Genomic DNA, 26,843 nt, shown 5'->3' with positions numbered 1-26,843 from the left:
GTTTCCAATTGATATTTTGCATGCATCTTATATTGAATTGTTGCCAGGCTCCGCATCGGGAAGCTGCCGACGTGGGCTAAAAAGAGTTTAGGGGACTCGCTGCCGACTGCGCCGCCCACGCCGGCCGCCGCCGCGCCGCCCGCGCACCCGCCCCGCGGCAAGTGGGCCACCAGGGTGCAGCCCGGTAATTACTTCATCCTATACTTTATTCTTTTTTTTAATCTTTAAGGGTTTTTACCTACTTCAGGTATATCAGTCCTATCGTACCTTGAACTGATTTCTCAGATAAGATTTTATTTAGTTTATAAACTAATGGAAAGAGAGAAATTAATGGGCATCAATAATTTACAGAGATGTTAAAACATTTGTGATTTGGGTTCAGGTATTCATTTGTGTACAGCGTCATCTAGTTGCCTTTTAACATAAATGCAAGTCACAATTAATAGATCACTAGATGGAGCTGTAAATAATTGTATATTTTAGTAGCTTGAAATTACTACTTATCAATTTCAAAATTTCAACCGACTTTAAAAATAAGTTCTCAATTCACTTGTATTTTTTATATGTTTGTTACATCATAACTCCGTCAGTTATAACTCTACTTGGAAAATTCAATTTTTAACTGAAAGGATATACTTACAGATTGGTTCCGTACAAATTTTATCAAAATCGGTTAAGTAGTTTAATTTTGAATTCAGAATAACTTGTTCTGCTTCAATTGAAATTGGTTTTTATTGTGAAATACAATGAATCAAATTTTGTTTGTATATAGAAAAACGCGTGGACTCGGATGGTTCGAAAGACAGTTCGTTGGATAGTGGCACGGACACTCGGTATATTGAGAAAAGAAGAGAGCAAACCAACGTTAAACAGGTATTTATACACAACCAGGATGTATTTTGGTGGTGTGCTGGGAGCGAGTTCAAATATTCTAAATACGATTTTGAAGCTTATGTTAAATAGTATAAGGAATATTTATGGTTTCTTTTTATATTTATAATTTGACATGAATTTCAATAAAAATTTATTTAATTTTCATTATTATTTTATTAAAAGTTGTTTTAATGTTTAATCCTCTTAAGGATCACTTTTGCTAATTTTTTTCGTAAATAAGACTTTATTTGTATACTAAAAAGGTTCAATTCAAATGATAATATAAGTGATTGGAATATTTTTACTCGGCTAAAGCTCCTTATATGTCTAACGTGTTGTTTAATCACTCACAATATGGTTTTGGTTTTCTTTCTGGTGAGGGTTTTTATAATGTAAATAATTTATTTATTTTGTTAATACATAAAAGTAGGAATGTTTTGACCCTATATAACTGCTGATAAATTTTATAATTATATTTTATCCTTTTTTTTTTTCATTTTTTTCGGGGCAATATAGATGTCGAATAGACTAATTCTACTATAGAGATCAACACGTAAGTTTTTCTTTTTTAGAAAATTATCATACAGCAAAAATTTTTCCGTATTGCGGATAAGTAAAAAGGGGGAAAAAAATGTAATTTTATTTTTTTATTGGTTATGATACTACGCTAGAGGCCGAGGTCCCTCAACCTGACGCAGTTACCAAGAGTGGAAGCCCTATTTCGCCATTTTGATAACACCATGAGAAAGACATATGACATACTCATGATATCTCCGAGGGCCGAGAAGGTTTTAGTTGCAATTTATTTTTTCTTTTGTTTGTCCGAGTGTCCGCTTGTATGCTTCATTCACCGTTTGCATATTGTTGACATCGGAATTAGAGAGGATATCTGTGCTGACAATTGCACGCTGCGATCTCCTGTCGAATTTTGTAGTTTTTCACTGTTATCTAAATATAAAAAAATATTGAGAAAAGTCTATGTAAAAAAATGTAATATTTAATCTTATAAAATGAACTACAAAGGGTATAAACAATTATCATTATAAATCTTACTTCAACCCTTCTTTGTATTATTTTTTTATTGGTGAAATAAATCAATGTGATATAATTCATGCTCAAAATTAAAGAAAAAATGGTTAAAAAAATAAATATATATACAGCTATGCTTTTTTCTCTGAGATAGACATTAAAAAGGTATCCAGATCAATTAAAAGTGAACTTGTTCTTTATATAATTTTTGGGCATACAATGTTATTATGGAAATTTCCACCATTATGCAAAGAAGGGTTTTTAAATTGGCGTTCTTAAATTGACTAATGTAAAATATATTGCGTAGATCTCTCTTATTAAAAAAAAAAAAAAAAAAACTAACTAAAAGTATCTTATTAATGAAAGCACAAAATTTTACAGGATTTTGCGATGTTGCAGTTCTTAGCAAAGAAGGCCTTTTAAAATTTTGGATATTATTTTGACGATTATAATACCAACATCAAACATACCATGTGTTTCCTTATCATTGCTTAAGTATTGTTATTATTAATTAGTTGTTAATTTATTAAGAATGCGCTCACTCAGCGCAGCAGCTGTATATTCGTTTGTCACGCATGCATTTCGTGTCTCATACAAATTCAACACATGCCATCTCTCTCTCGCTCAGAAACAGAGATGTTCTGTCATTATTGCATGAGGGAAATTTTAAATTCTTAGCGTGTTTAATGAGTTTTTATTCATTTCTTTCATACCGAGATGAAGAGCTGCATTTCTTATTGTTTTTTTTTTAACAGTTATACAGATGTTACTTACATTTTTATTATTATTTTACAAGACAATAATAATAGTCAGCTAATAAAAGTAGTTTTAATCCTAAAAACGTCCGACACTGTAAAGCGGTTAGTCGTTAGAAGAGTGTCATGGGTAACACAGTATATTCTGTGAAGTTCACTTTGTTGTTTATGTATATAAGCTTATTTGTTATTTATAATGGCATATCACTTGTTTAATTTAAAAAAAAAATCGTTATTTTTTAATTTTTATTATATAGAAAATAATCTTTTATCGATCATTATTACAATACATAAAATAATAGTTTTTATGAAAAGGGTATTATGTTAATTGATTATATTGTACATATATTATTTTATAATTTCCTTGAATATCTTTTTATTAAAAAACTAAAAAGTTAGCAGGTTTTGTTTACTAAATATATCAAGTAGTACAGACTGTAGTTACATACTTATGCATGATGCTTTGGGTTCATAAGTCATCGCATTTCATAGTATCATTAATTTGCCTTATTGAATTAATTATGACTTCTATATTTCCTTCTGTAAAGTATAATAAAGATAGATTTTTACGTCTTGCTTTTCACTGCATACATTATTTTCATTTAACTCTTATTTATACTCTGTACATTATAGCAAGGTGTGAATGCACTAGAACTAAAACTATAAAAAAGTATTCTAAAACAACTTATCGTTATAAAGTACGCAACAAAACATTTGATTATAAGAAAGTTAGATTTATTATGATTGATTCTAAAAATCTTACTAAAAAAAAAACCAGTAGAACCTGGTAAAATTGTCAGGTGTCAGTAGTAACATGCTATAACGTACAGAGTATAATCTGCTTTGTGTTTTTTTTTTAATATCACTAACATTGGAATGACAATTTTGTCATTATAAAAAATAGTTTGTCTTTTATTTAGAAATATTGTTTCGATATTTTAGAAGTCAATATAACGTGTTTTAAGGAAATGCTTCCGTAGGTAGGTAATTATATAAAAAAGTAAAAGTAGTATTTTGTTAAAATGGAATTTTATGTACTATTAATATAGCATTAGTATTTACATGAAAATTAATAAAATGAAGTTTAAAACATGTTTTAACTTAGTCTTGCGCTGTGCATGTTTTATGTTTTATAAGAGACGGGTAGGTAAGTTATGATGTGTATAACTTAATAATCATAGTTTACCTAAATGATGGCCTTAACACTCGTCTCATATAAAATTTGGAGTAATCATTGGGGCACAGTAATACAAGTATGTAAATGTTGCACACGTATTAATCAGTGTCGCGTTGTATGTATGTGAAACAGTTTATGTTCAAAGTTCGGAAGCGTTTCCTACACATTCACCATATTAATAAGTGTGTTAAATGGCATGCTCCTTTTATTTTTCGTGTGCTTATGTTTTGTTATTTTCCCACGGCACCAGGTGACTATTGTGTCCAATACCCGAACGGGTGAGGGTAGAACTCGGCATCATACGGATGACTCGTCGCTCGGCAGTTTTAAGTACGAGGTTCGATTTTTGTTTTTTTTTTTTTGTTTTTGTTTTATATTTATGGTCATGGGTTATTTGTGTTATGTTTTTAATTTTTTTTTTCACAATACTGTAACTTTATGATTAGTGATTTGTTATTTACAGGTTGTTATTTATAGTTATTTAATGGTATTTTTTTAACAATGAAATAAAAATGTAAAAAGAACAGCCATCGTGAGCAAGTGCCGAATGATTTTGCCGATAGATATATTTTCGCTACCATGTGAACAGGATACAATGAGACAGTGTTGTTATGTATTTTATATTTTTTTACGCTAACTAAAATGTATCAATCGGTTGATTCGTTCACCACTTGTATGCAAGGCTGGTGGCATAAAAAAAAGGAATTTACACAAATTGTATTATCATTTGTCGATTTTAATACGCATTTTGTGATAAAAGAGATCTTAATATTAAGAGTTTTATCAGTTGATTTCTATCGGTCTTATTTTATCTCTTTAAGAGACCGTTTGATTCTTTTTGAGGTCTAAAGTTATCTTTTTTTCATTCAATCAGTTTTCAATTATAGCGCTTACATCCAGACTGCGTCATTTTGTTTGTTATTCATAATTTGGAATGTATGGGAGTGCAACCTGAGTAATATTTAATACAAGAAGACATCTTCATTATCAGGATTACTATTAGCAGTATATCCACTGTTCATATCTGTTCATATCTATAGGTAACAGTTACCACTGTCCATCAGGTATTCTGGTATAGTGGAAAAACTACTGATGAGCTTTTTTCCTCAGGACCAGGAGTCAACGGAGCACGATGGTGACATCGAGGATATATCGGACGGCGAGAGGACGTCATCTTCGGAACGGGGCAACCGGCCCACATATTATCCGGGCAACAATGAGGTCGACACGCCCGGGTGAGTTTATTTTGGGGGTTGAAAAGCCCACTAATTACCTATTTTTTTATTTTCTTCACATAATTCATCTTGTTTAATACACTTCGAGAATTATAAATGTTGAAAACTGTAGGCGTATTTAAGAGAAGGCCGGGTGGGTCGTCCCCACTATAGAATTGTGTAGTAGCCAAGGTCGGGAGCAGTTTTAGCTATGAGAAAAGACACGTCCAAAAAACAACATGTGGGTATATGTTAAGAAGCCTAGAAAATGATTTTAAATGTTGAGAACGCGTAATATTAAGAGATATTTACATCGGCGGATTATTCAAAGCAAATACCATTGTTTCGCGTACAATGGCGATCTCCCTTCCCTCCTCCTAGAACTTCTACGTCTGCATAAAGCAGGTCATTAACATTTGTTTTATAAGTAGATGACATGCCAATCATCTCCCTTTCACTTATACAACGAAGTGCCTACAGGAAGGTCTTTTCCAATACATTAATTTCCCCATTAATATTTGTTTTATGTTTTAGCGAGTTTATGGTGAACGCAATGGACGCAGAAGAGTTGCGGCAATCGGTACGTCGCTCCAAGAGGTGGAAAGCGGAGTCACCAAGACTGGAGCTGCCACCTAGCGGGACGTCTCTCAGTGGCTCCGGCCATGACTCAGACGACGACGAGGTAAGTAATACATTATTATGATACAACATTCTATTCAGAAGCTTTAGGGTTCAAGTTCCATTCGTTCTTGTTTTAATTCATTAATAAATTATATTTGAAATATCAAATCGATGTATTAGCAGTTTTATTTTTAACTAGCGACCCGCCCCGGCTTTACACGTGTAGTAGAACATATATGCTTACATTTTTGTATCGAGTATAAATTAGACTAGTTTTTTGTACATTAGGCGGCGTTTTCGATGAAAGATTTCAGTCAATTTGATTACTTCTGACATCTTGAATAATCATAATATTTCAACAAATTAACATAAACGAATATTAAATTATACATATAAACCATCCCTCTTAAAGCATTCTGTTTATGAAAACCGCATTAAAATAAATTTCTTAATTTAAAAGATATAAACGTACAGCGGGTAGCAACTTTGTTTTAAACTATGTAGATATAATGTTTTTAATATTTATCACAGGTTTCAACGCCATCTGGCGACAATGCAGAACGGAATCCACTATCGGGTTCTTGCGAGTCGATCGACACCGCTGGTCGTCGTGAGAAGTACATTAAATCCGCGTTCGATAGTTTGAGTGGCGCTGATTTAGACACGACACCACCTGGAGGTTTGTTAACTATTCATTCTTGTATAGTAAGAATATAATACATAACAACGTGATTTTATTTAGATACAATCTGTTCTATTTTTTGTGGGCATATTTGATCCATAGATTATATAGGTCGAGTGTTTGTCTATGCTTCGTGAATACGGTCATCATAATTTACATTTATTAGTGTGTATATTATAAGGTTAAATTAAAAAGTAAAAACGTAAAAAAAGTAAATTCAAACCAAATTTCATGGTAATTTGTAATAATGTTTATCTTTATTTGGATACTTTTATTTATATCAAGTATGGACATAAAATTTGTACTCGTTTTTATGTAATTGTAAATAGTTGCCATTTTAATTAATACATGTATATTAATTGGTAAGTAATAAGTACATTTGTATATTATTATATCCGAAAAATAGTTCCGAATTTAATTTAAAACATCTGAGCTTTTTTTTCTAGTTACTTGCAACACTTAAAAAAAAAATGCGTTTATTTTGATTAAAAAAAAAACTATTAGCTAATTTGATGTTTGGCTGGCTAAAAGTTAACCCATTTTTTACACTCGATGCTCTATCTATATAATTTAAGATTACAATATACTGATACTTATATATACTGATTTCAAGTATTCGTTTTGCATATGCTTGATGCAATGACTATGTTTGATGACCTAAGACAGTCGTCAATACAAACTTGTTTCATTTTGGACTTTTTTGTTTAATGCAGGCAACACATCTCTATCGTCACAACACTTGTCACGAGCTCCAGTACCAGCAGCCAGACCCTCGGCTCCGGCGCCGGCGCCGAGGACGCCGGGCAAACACGTGGACCCTGAAGCGGCTAGAAAGCGAGAAGAACTTACTAGGCGCATATTGGAGACGCGGCGGCAGCTTGAAAGCGTCAGTATCTTAGAAATGTATCTTAGTATCTTACTAATCTTGAAATTGACTTGAACTATAACTCTTATGATAAATAAAAGTTGATTTTGAATGTTTCCAACTCAATTGCGTTTTAACAGCTGAATAGTTTTTAATTAAAATTAATACACAGATAATATTGTAGACTAGCGACCCGCCCCAGCTCCGCACGGGTATATAGTGAAGGGATCTTTATTTATTCTAGATATTTTTTTTTATTTTAAATTTTAAATAGTCTTATGTTAAAAGCTGATGGTGTGGCTATCTATAGGTAAAAGAATTTTTAAAATCGGTTAAGTCATGAGTTTATCCATTACAAACAGATAATTAAATCTTTTCTCTATAATATTAGTTTAGATTAGTGCTTAGACTACTGCTTGTACTGTATGTCAGCACAATCAAAACTGAATCAAAATCGGTTCATCTATTGGGGAACTATGCATCATAATACATATAATCATAATACAATAATGGATACATACACATTACAACTTATAACACAAATACAGAGATTATTTGTATAGATGCTTAAAATTACTTTTTTTTGTCAACAATGACGTCAGATTATCTGGTAAAGTGGAATAGAATACTTAAATATTTATTAATAACTTTAGTTTTTTTTTATTATTATTTTTTAATTACTATGCATGTAGGTACACACAACTCATAGAATAAGAATTTTTAATACCTTTTTAGTTATAAATGTTATTAAATTGATATTCGTTTATCAGGTGGCGTTCCGGTCGAATCTAAAAAGTAGTCAGTCGACCACAGATCTGTCCTACGTGCCAGAGAAAGATGGTTCGCGGCGGGCCCGCCCCATCTCTATGGCGGTTCCGTCCAATACGAGGCAATATGGTAAGTGCCTCCTAGTAATAATGCGTGTTATTGTTCTAATGAATACAGTCAATTTATTACTGTAATATTGTTATAATAGAGTTTAGTTTTCTATTAACAACAGTAAATGTTTGAATCAATTTAAAAGTAGATTTTGATTTTAGTAAAGTTTAGTAAACTTAATAAATTGTATGTGGTAAAATTATTAACACAGTCAAGAATCTTAGTATATTAATAAATACTAATAAATAATTTTTAGAGGATAAGGCACTGATGTGATTAAAAAATGAAGAGCAATAGTTCATTTTATCATTGACAAGTATGTCATGGCCAACTGTATGTAAATAACTAATTACTGAGAATTAATTAATATCAGTCTACTATACTATTAATAAAATTACATATTAAGAAAATACAGTAATAAATTATTTGTGTTGAATTATTCTAATTCTTGTTGAAGATTGAGCGTGACACATCATAAACATCTGCTATTACATACCATATTCTGACAAGAAATTAATAATTATATGATATAAGTAAAAAAATGTAATTGTTTGTATACAAGTTTTAAGTTACATTTACATATAAAGATAGTTGACTATAAATGTGATTTAAAAATAGAAAGTAATATAATTTTATTATGTATGTAAGTATATTTCTTGTCAGATACGATAACATATGTATTGCTATATACTAACATTTAAAATTTCCCCATCACGCTAACCAGGAGTACCCAACCCTTGTCCAGAGGAAACCCTGGATAGTCTAAACTCAAATTATTTCGACAGTCTAAATCCATACCCTAATATGAATATTGATTATCGGAACAAAAACCCCTACGCCATTCCTGCGAATTTAAACAAAATTATACCCGAATATATAGAAAATGTGGCACCATATGTACCACCTCATGCCAATATACCAAAAACACAAAATGATAGACGCACAATGAATTTCACTCCTTATGGGAGCAAACCCATTGTATTTAAAGAACAACTGCCTCAGAAACAAGCATTAGCTTTTACTATAGATATGGGCAAAAAGCCTGTTCAGTCTAAGGTCTTCAATAGACTATTTCCTAATAAGGATGAGAAAGAAACTCCTAAAGTACCATCTAAAAACTTCCATTTAAATTTAAAGCCTGATGATAAACCTCAACCCAAACCTAAACCAAATGCAAGAAGTATTTTTAAAAATTACAAATCATGCCCAGTCTCCCCGGTTTCGGAAGAGTGTAAATGGACAGATAAAGTTGCTCAAAATCGAAACCATAATCAAAATGAACAAAAGCCACAAACAAACTCTTTAGATCCTAAAAAAAGAAATTCTTTATGTTTCTTTGTAGGGCTTGATAGTAAAAATTTGAAAGACAGTGGGAAAAGTATTGTGGATACTATAAAAACTGATACAGAGAAAATGATAGCTGAAATAACTAAAAAGTATGGAGATTTAGATGATTATGGGCCTAAAGCAGAAAATGATTTAGATTTACACCCGACTAAAGAAGTAGAAGAAAAGGATGACGGTAATTTCTCTTCTGATTCTTTAGAAGATTGTAGTTTAAGTCAAGACGCAAGCTGTAAAAATAAACTTTATTCCAAGAAAGTTTGTAAGAAACACAATAAATCACAAGCTCCCAGACGTGCTGTTTCTAATTACGAAATATATGTTGGTGATAAGCCCGCAGTGCCTGCTAAACCACAGTGCATTGGTCAGAAAAGTTCTACATTACCTCGAAATATGCCATCGAATCTTGATGATATTATGGATGAAGATTCAATTAATTATAATTATTCGAATATATATAGGTGCCAAAGTGTATTAACCAAAAGATGCGTGACACGTTCAAATGAATCCGTTCTTAGTGATAATTCAAACTGTTCCAGTGTTTCTAATGAAATATTTTTAAAATACGGCAACGAAGTAGCGTTCCAACAAGCTAAATTTGATAGTAGTAGATACAATTTGAATGATTCCCAAAATTGTTCCTTTGAAAATATTAATGAACCCGATGGACAATATTTGGAACATCACAGACATAGCAGTGCTAGTTTCTTTCTGAATCAGAAAAAATATATAAAGTCTAGTTGTAGTCAAGAATCTGTATTATCAGACGAGATGTTTTTGGATAACGATAACCAGTTATCGAGGACTAATTGCAACTCTTTAGAAAGCGTACTATCTGATGATTCAGAATGTACTAAGAGTGCTCCTTTGGAAATGCTATTCGAAGGTACGAGGCTTAAACGCCAACAAAGAAGTCACGGTGTAGGGATACCTAGAAACAGTAAAAGTTGCTACGAATTCGATAATACATCGAAAAGTTATGGATCAAGTCCTAATAATGTTCCATACTTTGGTAGTTACATGTATAATAATTATTTAGAAGGTACGAGTCCTAATTATAAAGATATTGCTCCGATCAGTATTAGCCCAAAGGTTCCGGCTAGTAAAATTTATGGATTCGAAATTCCCACTTCAGAAATGTCAGGACATAAGACGGTGACTAGATCTAAAAGTCTCTATGATTCTGCATCAAAAGAGCCTCCACCAGCAAAGAATATTGCGTATTATTTCGATGGAAATAATATTCAGCAGTATACGAAAGAAAAGAAACAGACAGATGAAATACCCAGATTAAAAACTACTGATTACAGGGCTAATACCAGCAAATCTCTACAACCACAATTTGTAGAAAAACGTAAACATGTGAGTGAAATGGAAGGCTGTGACCGAAACACTATGATTAAATCTAAAAGTTGTAGTTTTGAAGTTGTATTGGAACCTGCTTCTAAACCGAATCCACTCAAAACGTTGATGGAGAAACGCAATTCTCATGTACAAAAAAATCTTGAAAAATTCGAAGAACAGATACGTAAAAATGCTCAAACCAAAGTTAGCAAAAATCAATTGAATAAGGATAAAGCGAACGGCTCGAAATACAATAATGTCACTAAAAGTCTTGAACGAGGATCTCAGAAGAACAACAACGTTAAAATCACAATGGAATTCGTTCCACACAAACCACCTAAACCTATTAAAAGAACATCGTCGGTGAAAATAAACAACAGATTAAAAGCAGGATTAGATAAGGCTAGTCTTAGTTCTTCCATATCATCCCAATATAAAGCTAAATTAGATGGTTTGCAAAACAAAAATTATTTAGGTAATAAGAAAGAGGAAGACAAAAATTCGAACAAAATTGACTCTTCTGATAGCGCGGAAAAGACATTTGACATTTTTGTTAAAGAAAAAGATGTGAATGAGAATAAATCTGAAATACAAATGGACAGTTTAGAGGTTTACGCTTTGCAGAGAATTGAAAGAATGAAACAAGTTAGTATGGACTCTTTAGATGTTATAGAAGACAGTAATGATTTTGCCAAAGATTCATTAGATTATTATGCGGAGCAAGATAACAAGTTTTACGGGAAATGTATTAAAGATCAAATTAATAAGAAGATTTCACATGATAGGGATTTATCTCAACCGTGTCATAGTAGACAAATGGATACTAAAGAAAATGTAGTGCCTGAAACTGAAATAAATGAAGAGATAAAAAAATATAAATATATTGAACGTAAAATAGAAATTATAAATAAGTTGGTAGAAATGGAGGAAAGGAAAATACTGCAAGAGAAAATATTAAAAGAATGGAGAATGAAACCTTTAAAAGCCAATATAAATGACGGCAAAGGCGTGGTTAAAGTATTATCTAGGAAATTTGAAAAATTAGCAACAAAACAAAATACGGTACCAAATTTTGCATCGTTGACTTTGGAAGAAGCTGACGCAGACACACTGCCAATTTCTGAAAACAAAGAAATTAAACGTAATTTAAGTTTACCCGATATATTGGATTCTGAACAAATAGGAGGTTTGGTAACTGTAGACGTTCAGGAAGAAAGTAACAACGTAACAAACGAATCAGGCAACGAACTTGTTGGTGTCGAGGAACCGGAAATTAAACTAAATAATACAATAAAAACTGAGGTAAACGTTCCCAAAAACTTAAAACAGAGAGTATACAATGAAATGGTAATACCAAAAACTGACGTTCATTTAGACAGTGAAAATTACGAATCTTCGACGACAAGTTCGAGTTGTACCAATTCTCCAAAACGACTTTCTTTTTATGGATTCAATCGTCCAAAAACACCTTTTAGAAAGGTTATAAGAGTTCCTACTCCGAGATTGTGTATGGAAAATAAAATTGTAGCTACTAGTAAAATACGACCAGTAATTTGTTCGGGGAATGTCGTTAGAGGTTCTTGTCTAGCTAAAAGGGTGCCATTTCAAACACCGGTCCTTCCATCGAAGTTTACGCCAGCGCAAGGTTCGGAAGCATGTTTGGCAGTTATACAAAAAATAGATGTCACGTTAATTTGCGCTTATCAGACGTCGCTGTCTTTCGTTATACCAAATTCAACCATGAATTTGCCAAATTTGTGATCAATGTGAAGAAGCCAAACATTTTATTCGGGAAATTTACAATATTTATTATCTATATTCATTTTGCTTTCTTTTGGCTGATCTTCACAAATCATCACAAATCATAGCTTCTCGTTTTTATTTTTAAATAATAACGATTTTTACGGCATGTTATAATTATTTTGTTACAATCATGTGTGCACGTGTTTTTTGACACATAGTGTTATATTTTGTCTTTGCTTTTGCTGGATTCGCATCTGAAGGAATGGTCACTTAGATTACTGATATATTTAATATTATTTCATAATTTTTATTTAATTAAACATCACACGGCACTCAAAAGTTTGAATTGTAACTATAATATTAAAATTGCTTTTACACTTTTTTTTTTCTTTACTTTAATGAATTGATTGATGATTTACCAATATTTTATGCTTATCAATTTTTTACTACATTTTCAATTGAATAGTATATTTATTTCGTTTTAATAAGTTTAGAAATTATTAGTGCCATGTTTGTATTTTACTTAAAATAAGGATACACACAGATAACGTCATGTCATGCGTTAAACAGGATTACTAGTCGATCTTGTGATATTAAATCATGAGTTTTGTACTGAAATTCATTATCAGCATAATGCCAACAAAAAAATAATAAGTATTACGTACCGACCAATCATTCAGATAGCTTGCATGTTATTTATATTCGGGTATACCATCAGTCAATCGCAACCACATGTCGTCTGAGCCTGAAGAGGAATCAGCGGGGATGAGGCGGGCTATATCGCTGTCCGATCTCGCCGTCAAACCTATGCCGGCACCGAGAACGCCACAAGGTAGGTTCCTATAGGTTGACACAGAATGGTTGCACAGAAGGTTATGAATTCAAAACTAACTTGTCGGAATCGGATATTTGAAGGTGGAGGCGCCACTACTTAATTAAAATTATTGATTCTTATTTTGAACATAAATATATTAAAGATGAATAATCTAGTATATTGCCTGTAATGAATGGAAGGGATTAACTCACACATAATAAAGTTTCAAAACTATTATTTGGGTTGAAATAACTGTACATTATGATTTTAAACACATTACATTTTTGGTTACCTAATTATTGGTGTTGGGTTTGCATTTTATTCGGAAACATATCATGGTGAAGGTATTCAACTATTTGAAACTGCTAGAAATGGTAAATGATGCTCTACGTTTTTAAATTATTGACGTATATGAGTATTACAAATGTGCCACTATGTGGAGTTTATAGACATGTATTAAAAAATAGGAAATCTTCAATACAGTGCAAGTTACTTTGCATGTTCTTTTTTCTATTCAAATAGCTTTGCATATTTGAGCTTGCTTGCATATTGTGCGAGCTTTATGTGTTTTTATTTTAACTTAATATAAACCACTTGTCTGACAGGCAACGAGTAGCGATTTTATCAAGCGACTAGCGAGTTGATTGCAATAGAGTACATCAATAGATTTTAATATGAGACATGTTATATTTTTTTATTATTAAAACATGTGAAATATAAATATTTGGGCATATCCATAGCTTGTTCTATCAGGTTCTTTGTTCTATATAGTGCGGATCTGCAGCAGTGTACCGAATTTACTTAAATTATATCTTTAATATAAAAAATGTAGGTCTTGGGGAAACGTTTAAATCTCTTTTGGAAAACAAATTGTGATGTTTTAAAATAATGATGAAGTCATTCAGAATTAAAGAACTTATTGAAATTATTGGTGATCCACGATAATGCAGTATCCGTTTGCATATAGACGATTAAAAAAAAAAAATTCTAAAATTTGTAATTGTAATTGTGTATCTCTTATGTGTTGATTGTCAATCGTTAGTCGCTTTATCGTTGTCATTGAGACCAGTGCCTAGTCTTAATATAAATAACTTAATTAACATAAATAACATTAACGTTTATATCATTAACTTATACATATATTGAAAAAATAAACAGCATATTTTAAGTTTAAATTTTTATTGTCTTTTTTGGACTTTTTTGAGAATTTAATTTTGTTATATTATTTCCCATAATTTTTGTGAGAAATATAGCCTATATTATTTTATTATGGTATAGCTTTCTAACAATAACAAATTTAGTAGTTTTCGAAATTAAAGGTAAAGAAAATACAAAAAAATATATACTTTTTATTATACTAGAAATAACAGATGGATATTTTCATACTGTTACTTACTTTATAAACGACGTAATATGTAAATACTTGAAATGTTTTTCTACTGCGTAACATTAACGTTATTTTTATATTGTAGCCACATCGAAACCGGCGCAGCCTACAGCGCCTGCGACAAAATCGCCCAGCGGATTCGTCCGGCCTACACCCCGGTATAACAACAAGTCAAACATGACCCGAAGTTCAAGTGTTGGGGTCTTAAATAATCAGGTATTTGGGTATTTTGTACTAGATTTTCGAGACCTATTCTAAAGACGACTGATACGAAGTAATATGGAACAATAAGGAGAGAAATCTTTCTATATCATCGACGTGCCAGCCGTACTTTACAACCCACTAACTTCTCTCTATTGGATATAAGACTTTTTTAATAAGGAAAAGATATCTCCATTATCTGCTAGGTCCCGGATACAGTAAATTTTATAGAATTTGCATGCACATTATACTACCAGTTTAAATTAGGCGGGCGGTCAGTTTGTTTACCAATTTAAATGTCTTTATTTGCATTAAACATGGTTACATTAGATATTCAGTTGTGTATACTTCGAGCTACATGTTTCATCAAAGTACTGGTATGTAAAATTTATTGAAATACTAATAACCTAGTCATTCTGTACATAATACAGGTGTGTCAAAAATAAATAATTATCATCAGGCTAAATGTCCATTATTATTTAGGTAGATAAGATAAAATATAAAATTAACTTAATAATTTATATATTTATTGTAATTGATAAAAAAACGCAACATTATTACATAAAACTCTGTTTATGGTATTTGGTATTATTAACAGTCATAATTTATAATCATGTTTTTTATTTCACAGAGTGATTCAGAATCCGATCCACAACCGTCTCGGCAGCAGCCCCCTCGTGCCCAGGGTCTGATGCGGCCGACCATCAGTTCAATGAACAAGGTTGCTGCGAACACAGCCAGGAGACGGGGACTCGCCAACGCTTATAGTGCAGGTTCGATCTCCACTCAATATTAAACTTATATTCAATTATATCATAAACTAACGTAGCTAGTAAAGTGTTAGTTTAAAATAATTTTTATATATACGAACTTTAAATGCACTTTTATTTAATTTTCATTGGTATATAATAGACTTACGTGCGCCAGCGTGAGTCAGTAATGAATAATAACATCGCATTTACTCTAGCAACTGTCACTCGATAGTACTCTTTATTTTGATAGTACGATGACATTTTTGACATTCGCCCATATCATCATCATCATCATCATCATATCAGCCTTTAACTGTCCACTGCTCAACATAGATCTGTTCCATAAGGGGGGTTTTGCCAGTAGTTGCCATGCTTTTGCTCATATAAAGATATATTAATATTGACAGTAGTATAAAGTTAGATATTTTATTTATTTAAAGGAACACCAACAGCATAACATATAAAACAAACATTAAATATAATACAATAGTAATGCACATGCCTATTATACGTAATTACATTATTATAGATATTCTATTCAAATATTCATAGAATTTCATTCATTAATTTTTTATTTTAGCTATTTGTTTATATTCTATTATTTCCTGCAATAATATTTTGAAAAAATATAGTTATACGTATCATTATTTACTAAATAAGCCAAATGTAAAAAAAAAAAATGAAAAATTGTCGTATTTCTTTGTCATATTATAGAACATTATTGTAAAATTTATTATCTCAACCAAATTACATATGAGTTAAATTGGTAGTTATTATATAAAATATAATGTACTTATGAAATTTTTAACAATAAAATTATTGTAGAGTCAAAAATGTCAGCATACACTGCTCCAATAGTAATAATCCACAAACAATAGGAAGTAGTTACAATTACACTGACCACAGCGCTTAACAATTATCGAACCTGCACCTAATAAACTAACATGCACATCACAGTGAGCCTCTCAACCGGGGGGCAGGAGGAGTCCAGTTCCGAAGCGGAGGAAAGGACCGCGGAGAAGCCGGCGGTCCCGCCGCGGCCTAGAGCGGGCTCGGTCGACCAGCGACGTATTGGTGAGTGGTTATTTACTTGGATTCAATAAGTAAACCACAAATGATATTGCAAGAGTAGTAGACATCGATTTTTCTTTAAAAAAAAAAAAAAAAACTACATTATCTGGTCTAATATTTATTTTGATGGAAATTAAAAAAAAAAAAAAAAAACTTTCGGAGCATCTGAAGGAACGTGGTTAAGTATTTTTGTCTACCGATAAACTAGCAACCCCGGCTTCGCATGGGTCATATACACTTAATTTTTTTTTTGTATCAGCTTGTTGCATTGAGTATGACGTAGACGTGTATAGTAAGCTGCCCTTAAAAGATGTTTTTTTATGCAACTTAGAATGGCAAACAAGCTGACGGCTCACCTGATGGAAAGTGGTAAGCGTCGCCTATAGACATGAGCAGTACCATGGACATAACAAAGTATACTGTTTCGCCCATGATACTCCCCATGCGTTGCCATTCCTGAGGACTCAGGTGTTATTCCTCTGTGCCGTGTAAATTGACTGCCATATCCCAACCTTCAAACCGAAACACAACCATGCAAACACAACTACTTCACGGTTGAAACAAACAAACAAAAAATTTTATTTAATTAAATATACAAACATTTAAACAACTCTCACATGCATATTATTTGTAAAATACATTTATCAGGACGTAGCGGTAGCGAACGGGACTTGTCGGCGAAGGCGAGAGAGGTGACCGCGCGGTTGACGGCCAACACGAGGCAGCGACCCAAACAGGACACCGCCCCAGAGGCCAACAGTAAGGTTTTTTTTTAATTTTACTTATATCATAACGGAAATAATTATTTTTACGTTTTCTGGGATTCAGAGAAACGATTGTATGTCTTTCATGTAAAAGTGATTTATAAATTATTGTTTGTGAATGATCGTTATTACCTAACTTGGCAAATATTATTCTGCTATATAAATTAAGAATAGGGACGTCTTAATCAGTTAACGGTATAAAATGTACTTTATGAGATATGCTCATAATTACCAAATTATCACAAAAAAATCATAAAAATCGGTCGAGTCGAGATTTTGGAGGAGTGCGACTACAAACATCGTGACACGAGATTTTTATACGTATGTATATACAGATTTACTGTATTCACGGGTTATCATTGTAGATCTTACATAGGTTTACAATGGTCAGTTCCTTACATTAGCCAATGTAAATGTATCATTATTACATGCCATCATAAAATATAATTAATATTTTTACTCCAACCAAGCATATTTATACATATAAATATTTTTACTGTGTTATTTGATTAGGGCTTAATAATAGGTTAATGTAGCTGTTATTTTATTACCTTAATTTTGTTTATTTTTGTAGTGTCGTCGTCACAGCTGTGCTCCGCGTTAACGGAACAACTGACGAAAACCGCGTGCAAAGTGGTCCAGCTGTACACGAGTCTGCAAAGGGAGCCCAATTCCGCCGCTGATATCAGCGGTAAATTATTATGTTTAATATATTTCTTATGCTGGTTAAGTTCTAAATTATTCTAAATACAGGCAATAAATAAATCTTTATTTGTTAGTTCATAAAAGTGTAACGTCTAAGGCTAAGACAATTGACTTTATATATCACTAACAGTATCCCCCGGCTTTACCCGCCTTAATCAGTTATAAAGTGATGATAATGGAATAGTAACCCCGCCTGCGCTATCGGTATACGTTGGCGGGGCACCAGTGAGTAGTGATAGGCGAGGATGAAGCAGGTCAGTTAGTTTCCTATACATGACATAGACATGACACCTAGTGTTTCCTTTATCTGTCCCATGTAGTTATTTCTCTGTTTTTCTCTTCCTCTTTTGCCCTCTAATTTTTCTTCTAGCATGATCTTTAAAAAATCGTCATGTCTTATAAGGTGGCCTGGCAATTTGCTTCTATTGTCTATTGTTTTTAATAATGTTCTTTTCAGGTCTCGAAGCGGCTATAGTTGAAACGCAAAAGGTCCTTCGTAGCGCCGTGATGCGGAACGCGCAGAACGGGGGCGAAGCCCTGAGCAGCCTCTCGTCCAACGACGGGGACTACAAAGGTCTAAACGTGGACTCCACTCGACAGAAATTGGAGCACCTCGTCTCGAAAGGTAGTGTCCACAATAGCCACTGAGCCGACGAATAAGGTAGTTTTGAGTTTATTTCAGGGTCTCGTGACGTGATGTTTGTGGCGTGCTGATGGTGGTGGTAACGTTGTCTTTGGATGATTTGTAATATGTATATACATGTAATTTAGTATATTTATTTATTGAAATTATCGACAAATAAAAATTAAGATATAGAGAGGGAGAGAGAAAGAAATATGCTTTCTTTGACTACACATTTGGGTAATAATAATATTGTTTAAAAAAAAAGACTTCAATTGTGGCAAAAACAGTTAATTTGATTTCAAAACGCTGAAGCGAGTTCAATAAAAGTTCTATGTGATAATTTGTAAGTATATTTTTTCAGTTAAAAAAATAATTTTCCAAATTGTTTTCTAATTGGCGGGACAATAACGAATACAATCGAATTGAGAATGCCTTTTTTTTTTTGAAGTCGGTTAAATATAACAATATTGCACAGAGATAATTGATATGGATGTAATAAAGTGGTGTTACTGCTGAAAGCAAACTTCTAAAAGCGACTATTTGATTGTATTACAAATATTACTAAACAGTTAACATTTCGTCATAGTCGTAGAATACTGACGGATCTTTATATATAATCTTTCTCAGATCCGTCAGTATTCTACTACTATGACGATTTGTGAAGTGCAGTGTGCAAAGTCTCTCACTAACTGCATTGGGTTGGCTGGAAGAGATCTCTTTTAGAGATAAGCCCACCCTTACTAACTAGTCTAGTTACAGTTTTATTATAATGTATACTTTGTTTTTGTTAACTACCAACAAAAAGAAACAAACATTTTACAGACTGTTTTTACATTACTGTTGTTTATACATATTTACATTTTTTCTAACACGATAGTATTTTTTTATCACACAATTTGTTTCGTGCTGATGCAATTTGAATTAATTCTTTGAGTTTATTATACAAGGGAAACGGTACATTTGTTGTGATTGTCGGTACAATTGTATGTTGCAATTCAATAATCAACTTAAGTCTTGGAGCATACGAGTACGTATTACTCGGCATGATAATATTAGACTAAGCTTTTTTTGTAAGAGATCCAACGGTGTCTCGAATGATTGTTGATTATTGAAGTATGTAATGTGTCTTATATTTTTTAGTAGTTTTAAGTAAAAAATTAAAAAGAAAGTCATTAAAGAAATACAAAATAAAAGAGTATAACTTTAACTCCATTTTAATGTATTAGAAATCAAATGCGCAAACTAAAAATTGATTTAAAAACGATAATTTAAATATGTATGTATGTAATTAAAATATTTATGTACTTATATAGTAGATTGTGATAAAAAAATTATAGTCATTTGTTTGTATGACTTTAATTCTATTTTATTGTCTTAAAGAATTAAAATAATTTAAAATGAATAATTTAAACATTTGCATATTTATAAGATCCGGCTGTAATTACAGTTATATAAAGGTTTTATTTTTATTTCTACAGAAGCAGGCAACGCTGGCAACACTACAGCATTATCATTCTTCGAACAATACTCCGATATATTATTAAATATGATGCAAACGAAAATGGTGAATCAGTTCCCTCAAAGCCCCCAAAGTTTACCGCCGAACACGTCAAGAGAACCAGGGGCGGAGAGCTAGTATAAGCCTAACATGTGATAAAAACTGGAAAACTTTTAAATGAGCGGTAGGTGTCGTTATAACCGTTATCGAGTTTTGTGACTTCTTTATTTGTATTTCGAATGATTGTGACGTTTAGTGGTTTTTCAATGTGTCTTTATGGCTTCATTATTGACATTTGATTGTAAGAAGTAATAATAAATTAATTAAATTTATTAACAAATTATCACGGCAAAAACTTTTGCACGAATATAATTTTTTATTGATTATTCTATGTCGTCCTCATACTATATACATATGTACATTTTATACTATTTATGATTTTTTTAATTTTTTTTTTACAAACAGCACAAACAGAGAACGAATTGCACAAACATTTTATCATCATCATCATCATCATAATCATATAAGCTGTTAACTGTCCATTATTGAATATAGGCCACTCCCATAAACTGCCATTGCCTCCCCGTAGTGCATTTGAGTTTGTCGCTCCATGGATAGAGCGATTAACGTTTATTAAAATACCAAACAATATATGGGGCGGTACAGATAACAGTCCTTTTGTTTATTCTCAAGGATTAAAGTAGCAATTTCGATTTGCAATTGCTGCAAATTATGGCTTAAAATGGTTGTACTTTTGTATATACATTGACAATTGCAATAAATATTCAATCCTAAAATGGATTTTATGTATTTGTCCTATTGAATTACCGATATAAGACAATTTAAAATTTAATTTACTACTGAATTACTGTACTGACTCTGCAATACTGAATGACTGGATTCTTGAGCTTTTCTTAGAGAAATAAAAAAAAAAAATTCTCACAATCAAATGTCATTGGCGTGAATAAGTCTAGATAAACGCAACAGATGGGTATGGTACATATTCGTCTAGTTGCCTTCACGCGCTCCGCGAGGGACACTGTAAAACTCTGATTTTATTCGCACGATAAAATTACATGTTTTACTGAACGATATTGAGTCGATGTCAAGGAATAAGTTTTTGTACCATAAAAAGAGATATATCCATAATTGTTGAAATGGAACGCATTAAAATGTAATAAAATATTCTGCGTCTTACACACATGTATTTTACGTTTTAAATAGGGAACTCATACGGCTTATTTTTAAATTGGTTTAGCATATCCTTGTTATTTTGTTAAAATTCTATTAATTCAATTTATTTTTTGACATTCCAAATTATATGCTATAAGCTGAGTTTGAAATTTTAATTAAACATATTCCAAATTTTTTGACATATCTATAAAAGAAAGATAATATACTGTCTAGTGCGGTATTGATCCGCAAAGGTGATCTTTTATGACTTTCAATGCTAGCAAACTAAAAGTTTACTACGTTTAAAAGTTAACTAATATCATCTGTTAGTTATTAAAACATCAAGTTATGATTACTGTTTATTGTCTTATGATAAATGTTTTTGTAACAGTATTATGATTAATACATGTATTGTAATAATTACAAATATATATATTCTTTATTGCACTTGAACAATACATGTAGCGATTAGTTTAACAACTTGTTAACAAGGGAGGGCTTATCTCTGGAAGAAATCTCTTCCAGCCAACCCAGTGTAGTTAGAGACAAAATATATATGTTACAACATATTTGTAATGATTACAATATATATAAAAGTATAACAAAAAGTTATGGAGTGACAATTTAAAAAGACAACCATTCCAAAGAAAAGATATGATCAATTTTTAATTGTATACTTTAATATATCCTTGACTTTCATGTAACCTTGACTTACATTTTACACTCAATTAACGAATTTAATCAGAGTTAATCAATTTATAAACATGATTATTCGGTATGTTTATTAATAAATCATGTTAATTCTGCCATACTAATTATTGCATTTAAATTCATTCCAATTTGTTATTAGAAAATTTTATACTTGTATCGTGTTTATGTATTGAAATGTGTTATACATTATGAGACTTTGATGTAGGTAAAATTAAATATTGCATAGATATAAGGCTTTCAGCACATAGAGTAGTATCGCCGCGATTGTCGATTAATCGTTTGAAAACACACTGCAGTTTATATATACAGTAATCAACAGTAGACCATTAGACACGTTAGATAAAGTAACGAGTTTCGGAATTAAAAATCATGTAATCTTTCGGGGTATGTTAAGATATTATACTACTGGTTGTTTTTTTATACTATGGTAACATATCGCCACACGACTGATGGCCGTGGCACCGTATCTTCTACATCTGTGTGTTAATTGCAGAGTTTTTACATATAACGCAGTGTTGCTCTATGTGTGAAGTGCCTTACGTGATCGTATGTATGATTTTATAGAATGTGATAAATATTTATGTATCCTTCTAAAATTATCACAGCTGGTCATAAAGTCATAACGTTGATATTAATTTGAATAGATGGTCGGTTTGATGTAATTAAGCATGCTCTAGAGCATGACCTTAAACAATTATATTTATATTAAAGAGGAGCGCTGGGATTTCTTTGGACTAATCTATTATCCAATAAATATCTCTGCATTCAGATTCATAGAAAATGAAACGAGCAAGTGCAGAACAGTCCAAATCTGCGGAAGAATATACTGAGTGATTAAACGATAATTTTTGTTTGACAAAATTAAAGACCGGGTACGAAGTTAGTTTAAAAGTAATACTGGGGTAATAACGGATTACTGGTTTAATATTTGCGTTATCTATTCAAATTAATGTCTAGACTAATTATAATATTGGTTTTGTATATTGGCTTCAGAGTTATAGAACTATTTAATATAACGAAATTGTCAGCGAGCAAAGTTAGATGTTTTGACATCGTTACATGTAGCATAAATAATTTGAACTTTATTATTATTAGTCATATAGCATAAATTAGATAATTCTATTCTATTTACGGTTAGAATAAATGGACCTAAACTCTGAAGCCGGCGCAATTGTAATGAATTAAAAGAATTTTTAAACGACACGGGTATTATAGCTAATTGGTTTCCATAATTTAGCATTATTATTTATAGATTAAAAAAATATTCATAAATGCATTCAATGACCATGCCAAACCAGAATTGTGTTGTCAGATTTGTAAAATTTGTTTCATTAAGAAGCTAGTCAACTAGCAGAAAAATAACAATTGAACTATCAGAAATAGAACACTATAATTCAAAGGAAGTTCCAATATAAATTTACGCTTCAAATATGAAAACGAGTGTAATTACTTATTCTTGGAAATATGCTTACTTAAGTAAAAAAAAGAAATAAATAAACACTCAAACCAAATGTCTTTTCAGCATGTATTTCAATCTATTTTTGTGCTTATATCAAATTAAAATTTTAACATTATAATGTTAACACTACCTCATATTCGAATTTCTACCAAAGTAACGTTAATGGCGTATTTGCATTAGTCGAGGTTTTAATATTGCAAGTAAAATATTCTGTAAAGTCTACAATATAAATTGAGATTAACGATTGGTCTTTCCTTTAGACCAATTATTAATCTAAGAATACCAAATACAAGTATCATCATAAATGGTTGAAAAACTGTTTTACCGCTTTCGTCGGCAGTTAATTGCAAAAATGCAACCAACAGTACCTATTTCTCGCTATTGTACTACAATCGTTAAAAATTAATTAACGATTCGAGGAAGTGCAAGAAAATTTTATAAATAGTCCGCCATATTGGATTTGATAAGGTGTGAGATACAATGTTTTCAAGTGAAGTGTTGAGGTATTTTTAAAAAGTCGTCATGAAAATTATTATAGTGGGTAACTGTGTCGACAAAGGTAAATGCGCCAAAGTTTGCAGATCATAAACAGTGATTGATGTTATGTATATAATTGGTCGCTGTTTGGGTCGTTTGTACATGAATATGAATAGTAAAAATAATGGCTCTTAAGGCATGTGGATTCGTTGTATTAATTGATAATTCGCTCGGAAGTTTTATAGGGATAGATTGTACAGAGTGTTTAAACAAGTCGACATTGATAATGTGATTTCTAACGCTTGAAATGTATATAGTTTTGTACAAATAGTTCGCTAAAATGTGTAAGCGCTGCAAATTCTCCAAAACGTTTGTAATTTTTGTTTATGGTATGTGTTCTGTCACTTTTAATAGACAATCCAAACCATAAACAAGGAGTTTCATTTTGCATTCACAATGAAAGAGAATTAGTTTATATTCTTGTTTTCAGTTTAAAAATGAAACTTAGAATAAATAGATAAAACATCAGGGATGTTAGTGCAAATTGTTTTGGGAAATTGTTAAATAAATTTCATACTGATGGTATAATGTCAGTCTGAAAAAGATATTTGTCTTATTATGATAAGGGCATTTAAGAGCTTCGAAATTGGAAAATGCGATCTAAGATTGCGTTCTTCGTTATCTTAATTCTCAATACTGAGTCACTAAGTCACTTATTGTAATATAGATGGCGCTGTTAATATCTTTTCTCTGATAATTGGAGGTGTTTTAAATTAACTCAATCGATTAACGTCCGCAAGTCAATGTTATCGTAGTTCTAAGTGTTTTTATTTGGATTCGTCACAAATATGTAGTAATGGTTATTGTATGCGAGGTTGTATGTACGAAGTGTATGTTGAAAGTGTAAATAACGATATTAAACTAAGCTATTGTAATATTTTAACAGATTCTGATTTTTTTTTAAGCATGGCTCAGGGCTTAAGCATTTATGACTATATCTTTTATAGGAGTTTCTCTATATAGACTGAGAGTGTATCAGTTTTAAATGCTGACGTAAGATTTATGTATTGCTTTCTTTTTCAAATATTTAATACTACTTTAAATATGTTTTCAAGTCTTGTTACTTAAATTTTACTTTCTTTTTTTTAAATCTTTTTAACATGTCATATTAATTGTGATTGAAAAATAATTTTTCAGCCTTCCACAGATAGTAGCCCTGGTTAATTAAATTAAATAAATTTATATCTGTTATTTAAATTTATGCAATTATAAATTGTTAATCTCTCATTATATATAGAACAACTCCGTTTTCTGATCACAAGTCGTAATTATTTATGTACAAAGGTCTTTATTATTTATATATGTAGTAATTGACTGTCTTAAAAGCTTCAATAAAAAAAAGAACAGATAGTTCTATGCTGACACAATCGGTTAATAATTTTCAGTCATTATTTTGAAGTTTAAACTAGGCCATAAAAACACAAGAATGTGATACTTTTCTAGTATGACAAAACATTATCAATTTTTGATTCCTTAGTCATTATTAAAAATAAATTTGGAAATTTAATGGAAAGTCATAATTCTATAGTTCTTCATTTTGTATTTAGCATTCCTATGGCATAAACAGACATACAAAAGAAAAAAAGGACGGGTTCCTCTCTTTTCTCCTTGTTTTACCCGCATATCTCACTCGCCATATTGTCAATACTATAATTATATTAACTTCAGAGGTGTATTTATTTTTCATGATAAGTGTATTTATGATTTTGCGTTTCTACAACAGATTGTGTCACATCTTTGGTATTATTTTATATAGCTCTTGTTTATGCTATCAGTCATAGACAAAACGATATATCGTCAATATTTTGGAATTTAAAATGTCGGTAGAAAATAATTTATTTGTGATCCAAAGTCTCTGGTTCAAACTGTTAATCGAGGTATTAGGTGGGTTAATTATACCGTAGGCGTAGATTAGTAAATACATTTGGGGAATGGTGTGGGGAAGATTGGGCATTTCGTATTAACAATGTTTCTAATATGGACGATATATCCATTTGTTTTCATAACCCATGTGGCCTGTTGTCAACCCCCGCGAGTTTTGTATTATGTAGTTAATTATTTTATATGTTCAAAATTGTATTGCCATTTACGAAGACTAATATTATTAAATACGATATTATAATTGTGTATGTAGTGCAGATAATTTGGTTACTTTTTTAATTTTGTTCTCGATAGGTTACCTGAATATTATCGTAATAAATTAATTTATATCAAACATGTGGAATATGTTTATTTTATCTCTTCACCATCAACGTCATTATATCACCCGTTAACTGTCCACTGCCTTCCCCATAAGAGGAGTTCTGCTAGTTGTTGCCACGCTTGGCAGGCGTGTTGGCATTTAGGCTATAGGTATATTTTAAGAAGGATGCTGCTGCTTAATTAATCTCTCTTAGTTGAGGCGACGACATCCACGGGAGAGGAAGGGGTGGCCTATTCTGTCGGGACCACACGCAAATTTTATCTCTTCACTAAAGTTTTAGTATTATTTTTTCGTAATAAATATTTGAATATTTAAAAGTGAAATAAAAAATGGTTTAAATAAACATTCAGGATTTATTAATAATTTATTGAATATATTGGCACTACTGTGTACTTATTTCAATTTGTTTTAAATTAA

The 26,843-nt window shown here is 31.5% G+C and overlaps 1 protein-coding gene across 12 annotated transcripts in view; it reads left to right on the top strand.

Annotated features, from left to right (window-relative positions):
- LOC113514452 (mitogen-activated protein kinase-binding protein 1) overlaps positions 1-26,438 on the top strand; it is a 114,175-nt gene extending 87,737 nt beyond the window's left edge. For 5 of the 12 annotated variants that reach the window (XM_052893109.1, XM_052893108.1, XM_052893106.1 and 2 more), the window contains exons 20-29: positions 48-184; positions 773-873; positions 1,545-1,661; positions 4,085-4,171; positions 4,945-5,069; positions 5,583-5,730; positions 6,201-6,348; positions 7,065-7,237; positions 7,987-8,113; positions 8,820-12,879. In XM_052893109.1, the coding sequence (XP_052749069.1) occupies positions 48-184; positions 773-873; positions 1,545-1,661; positions 4,085-4,171; positions 4,945-5,069; positions 5,583-5,730; positions 6,201-6,348; positions 7,065-7,237; positions 7,987-8,113; positions 8,820-12,544 (4,888 nt within the window). In that variant the 3' untranslated portion in view covers positions 12,545-12,879. Of the gene's footprint in view, positions 1-47; positions 185-772; positions 874-1,544; positions 1,662-4,084; positions 4,172-4,944; positions 5,070-5,582; positions 5,731-6,200; positions 6,349-7,064; positions 7,238-7,986; positions 8,114-8,819; positions 12,880-13,244; positions 13,359-14,812; positions 14,944-15,559; positions 15,702-16,637; positions 16,755-17,399; positions 17,511-18,089; positions 18,207-18,677; positions 18,882-20,323 lie in introns of those variants that run through there. The other 7 variants (XM_052893113.1, XM_052893115.1, XM_052893114.1 and 4 more) reach the window with 7 other exon arrangements.
- Positions 26,439-26,843: the final 405 nt, after the last annotated feature.

The sequence above is a fragment of the Galleria mellonella genome, unplaced genomic scaffold (assembly GCF_026898425.1).
Source record: "Galleria mellonella isolate WM207_F2 unplaced genomic scaffold, CSIRO_AGI_GalMel_v1 utg172, whole genome shotgun sequence".
In the NCBI taxonomy this organism is placed as follows: Eukaryota; Metazoa; Arthropoda; class Insecta; order Lepidoptera; family Pyralidae; genus Galleria; species Galleria mellonella.
Note: the sequence above shows the minus strand (reverse complement) of the source record. Positions and strands in the feature narration are given on the sequence as shown.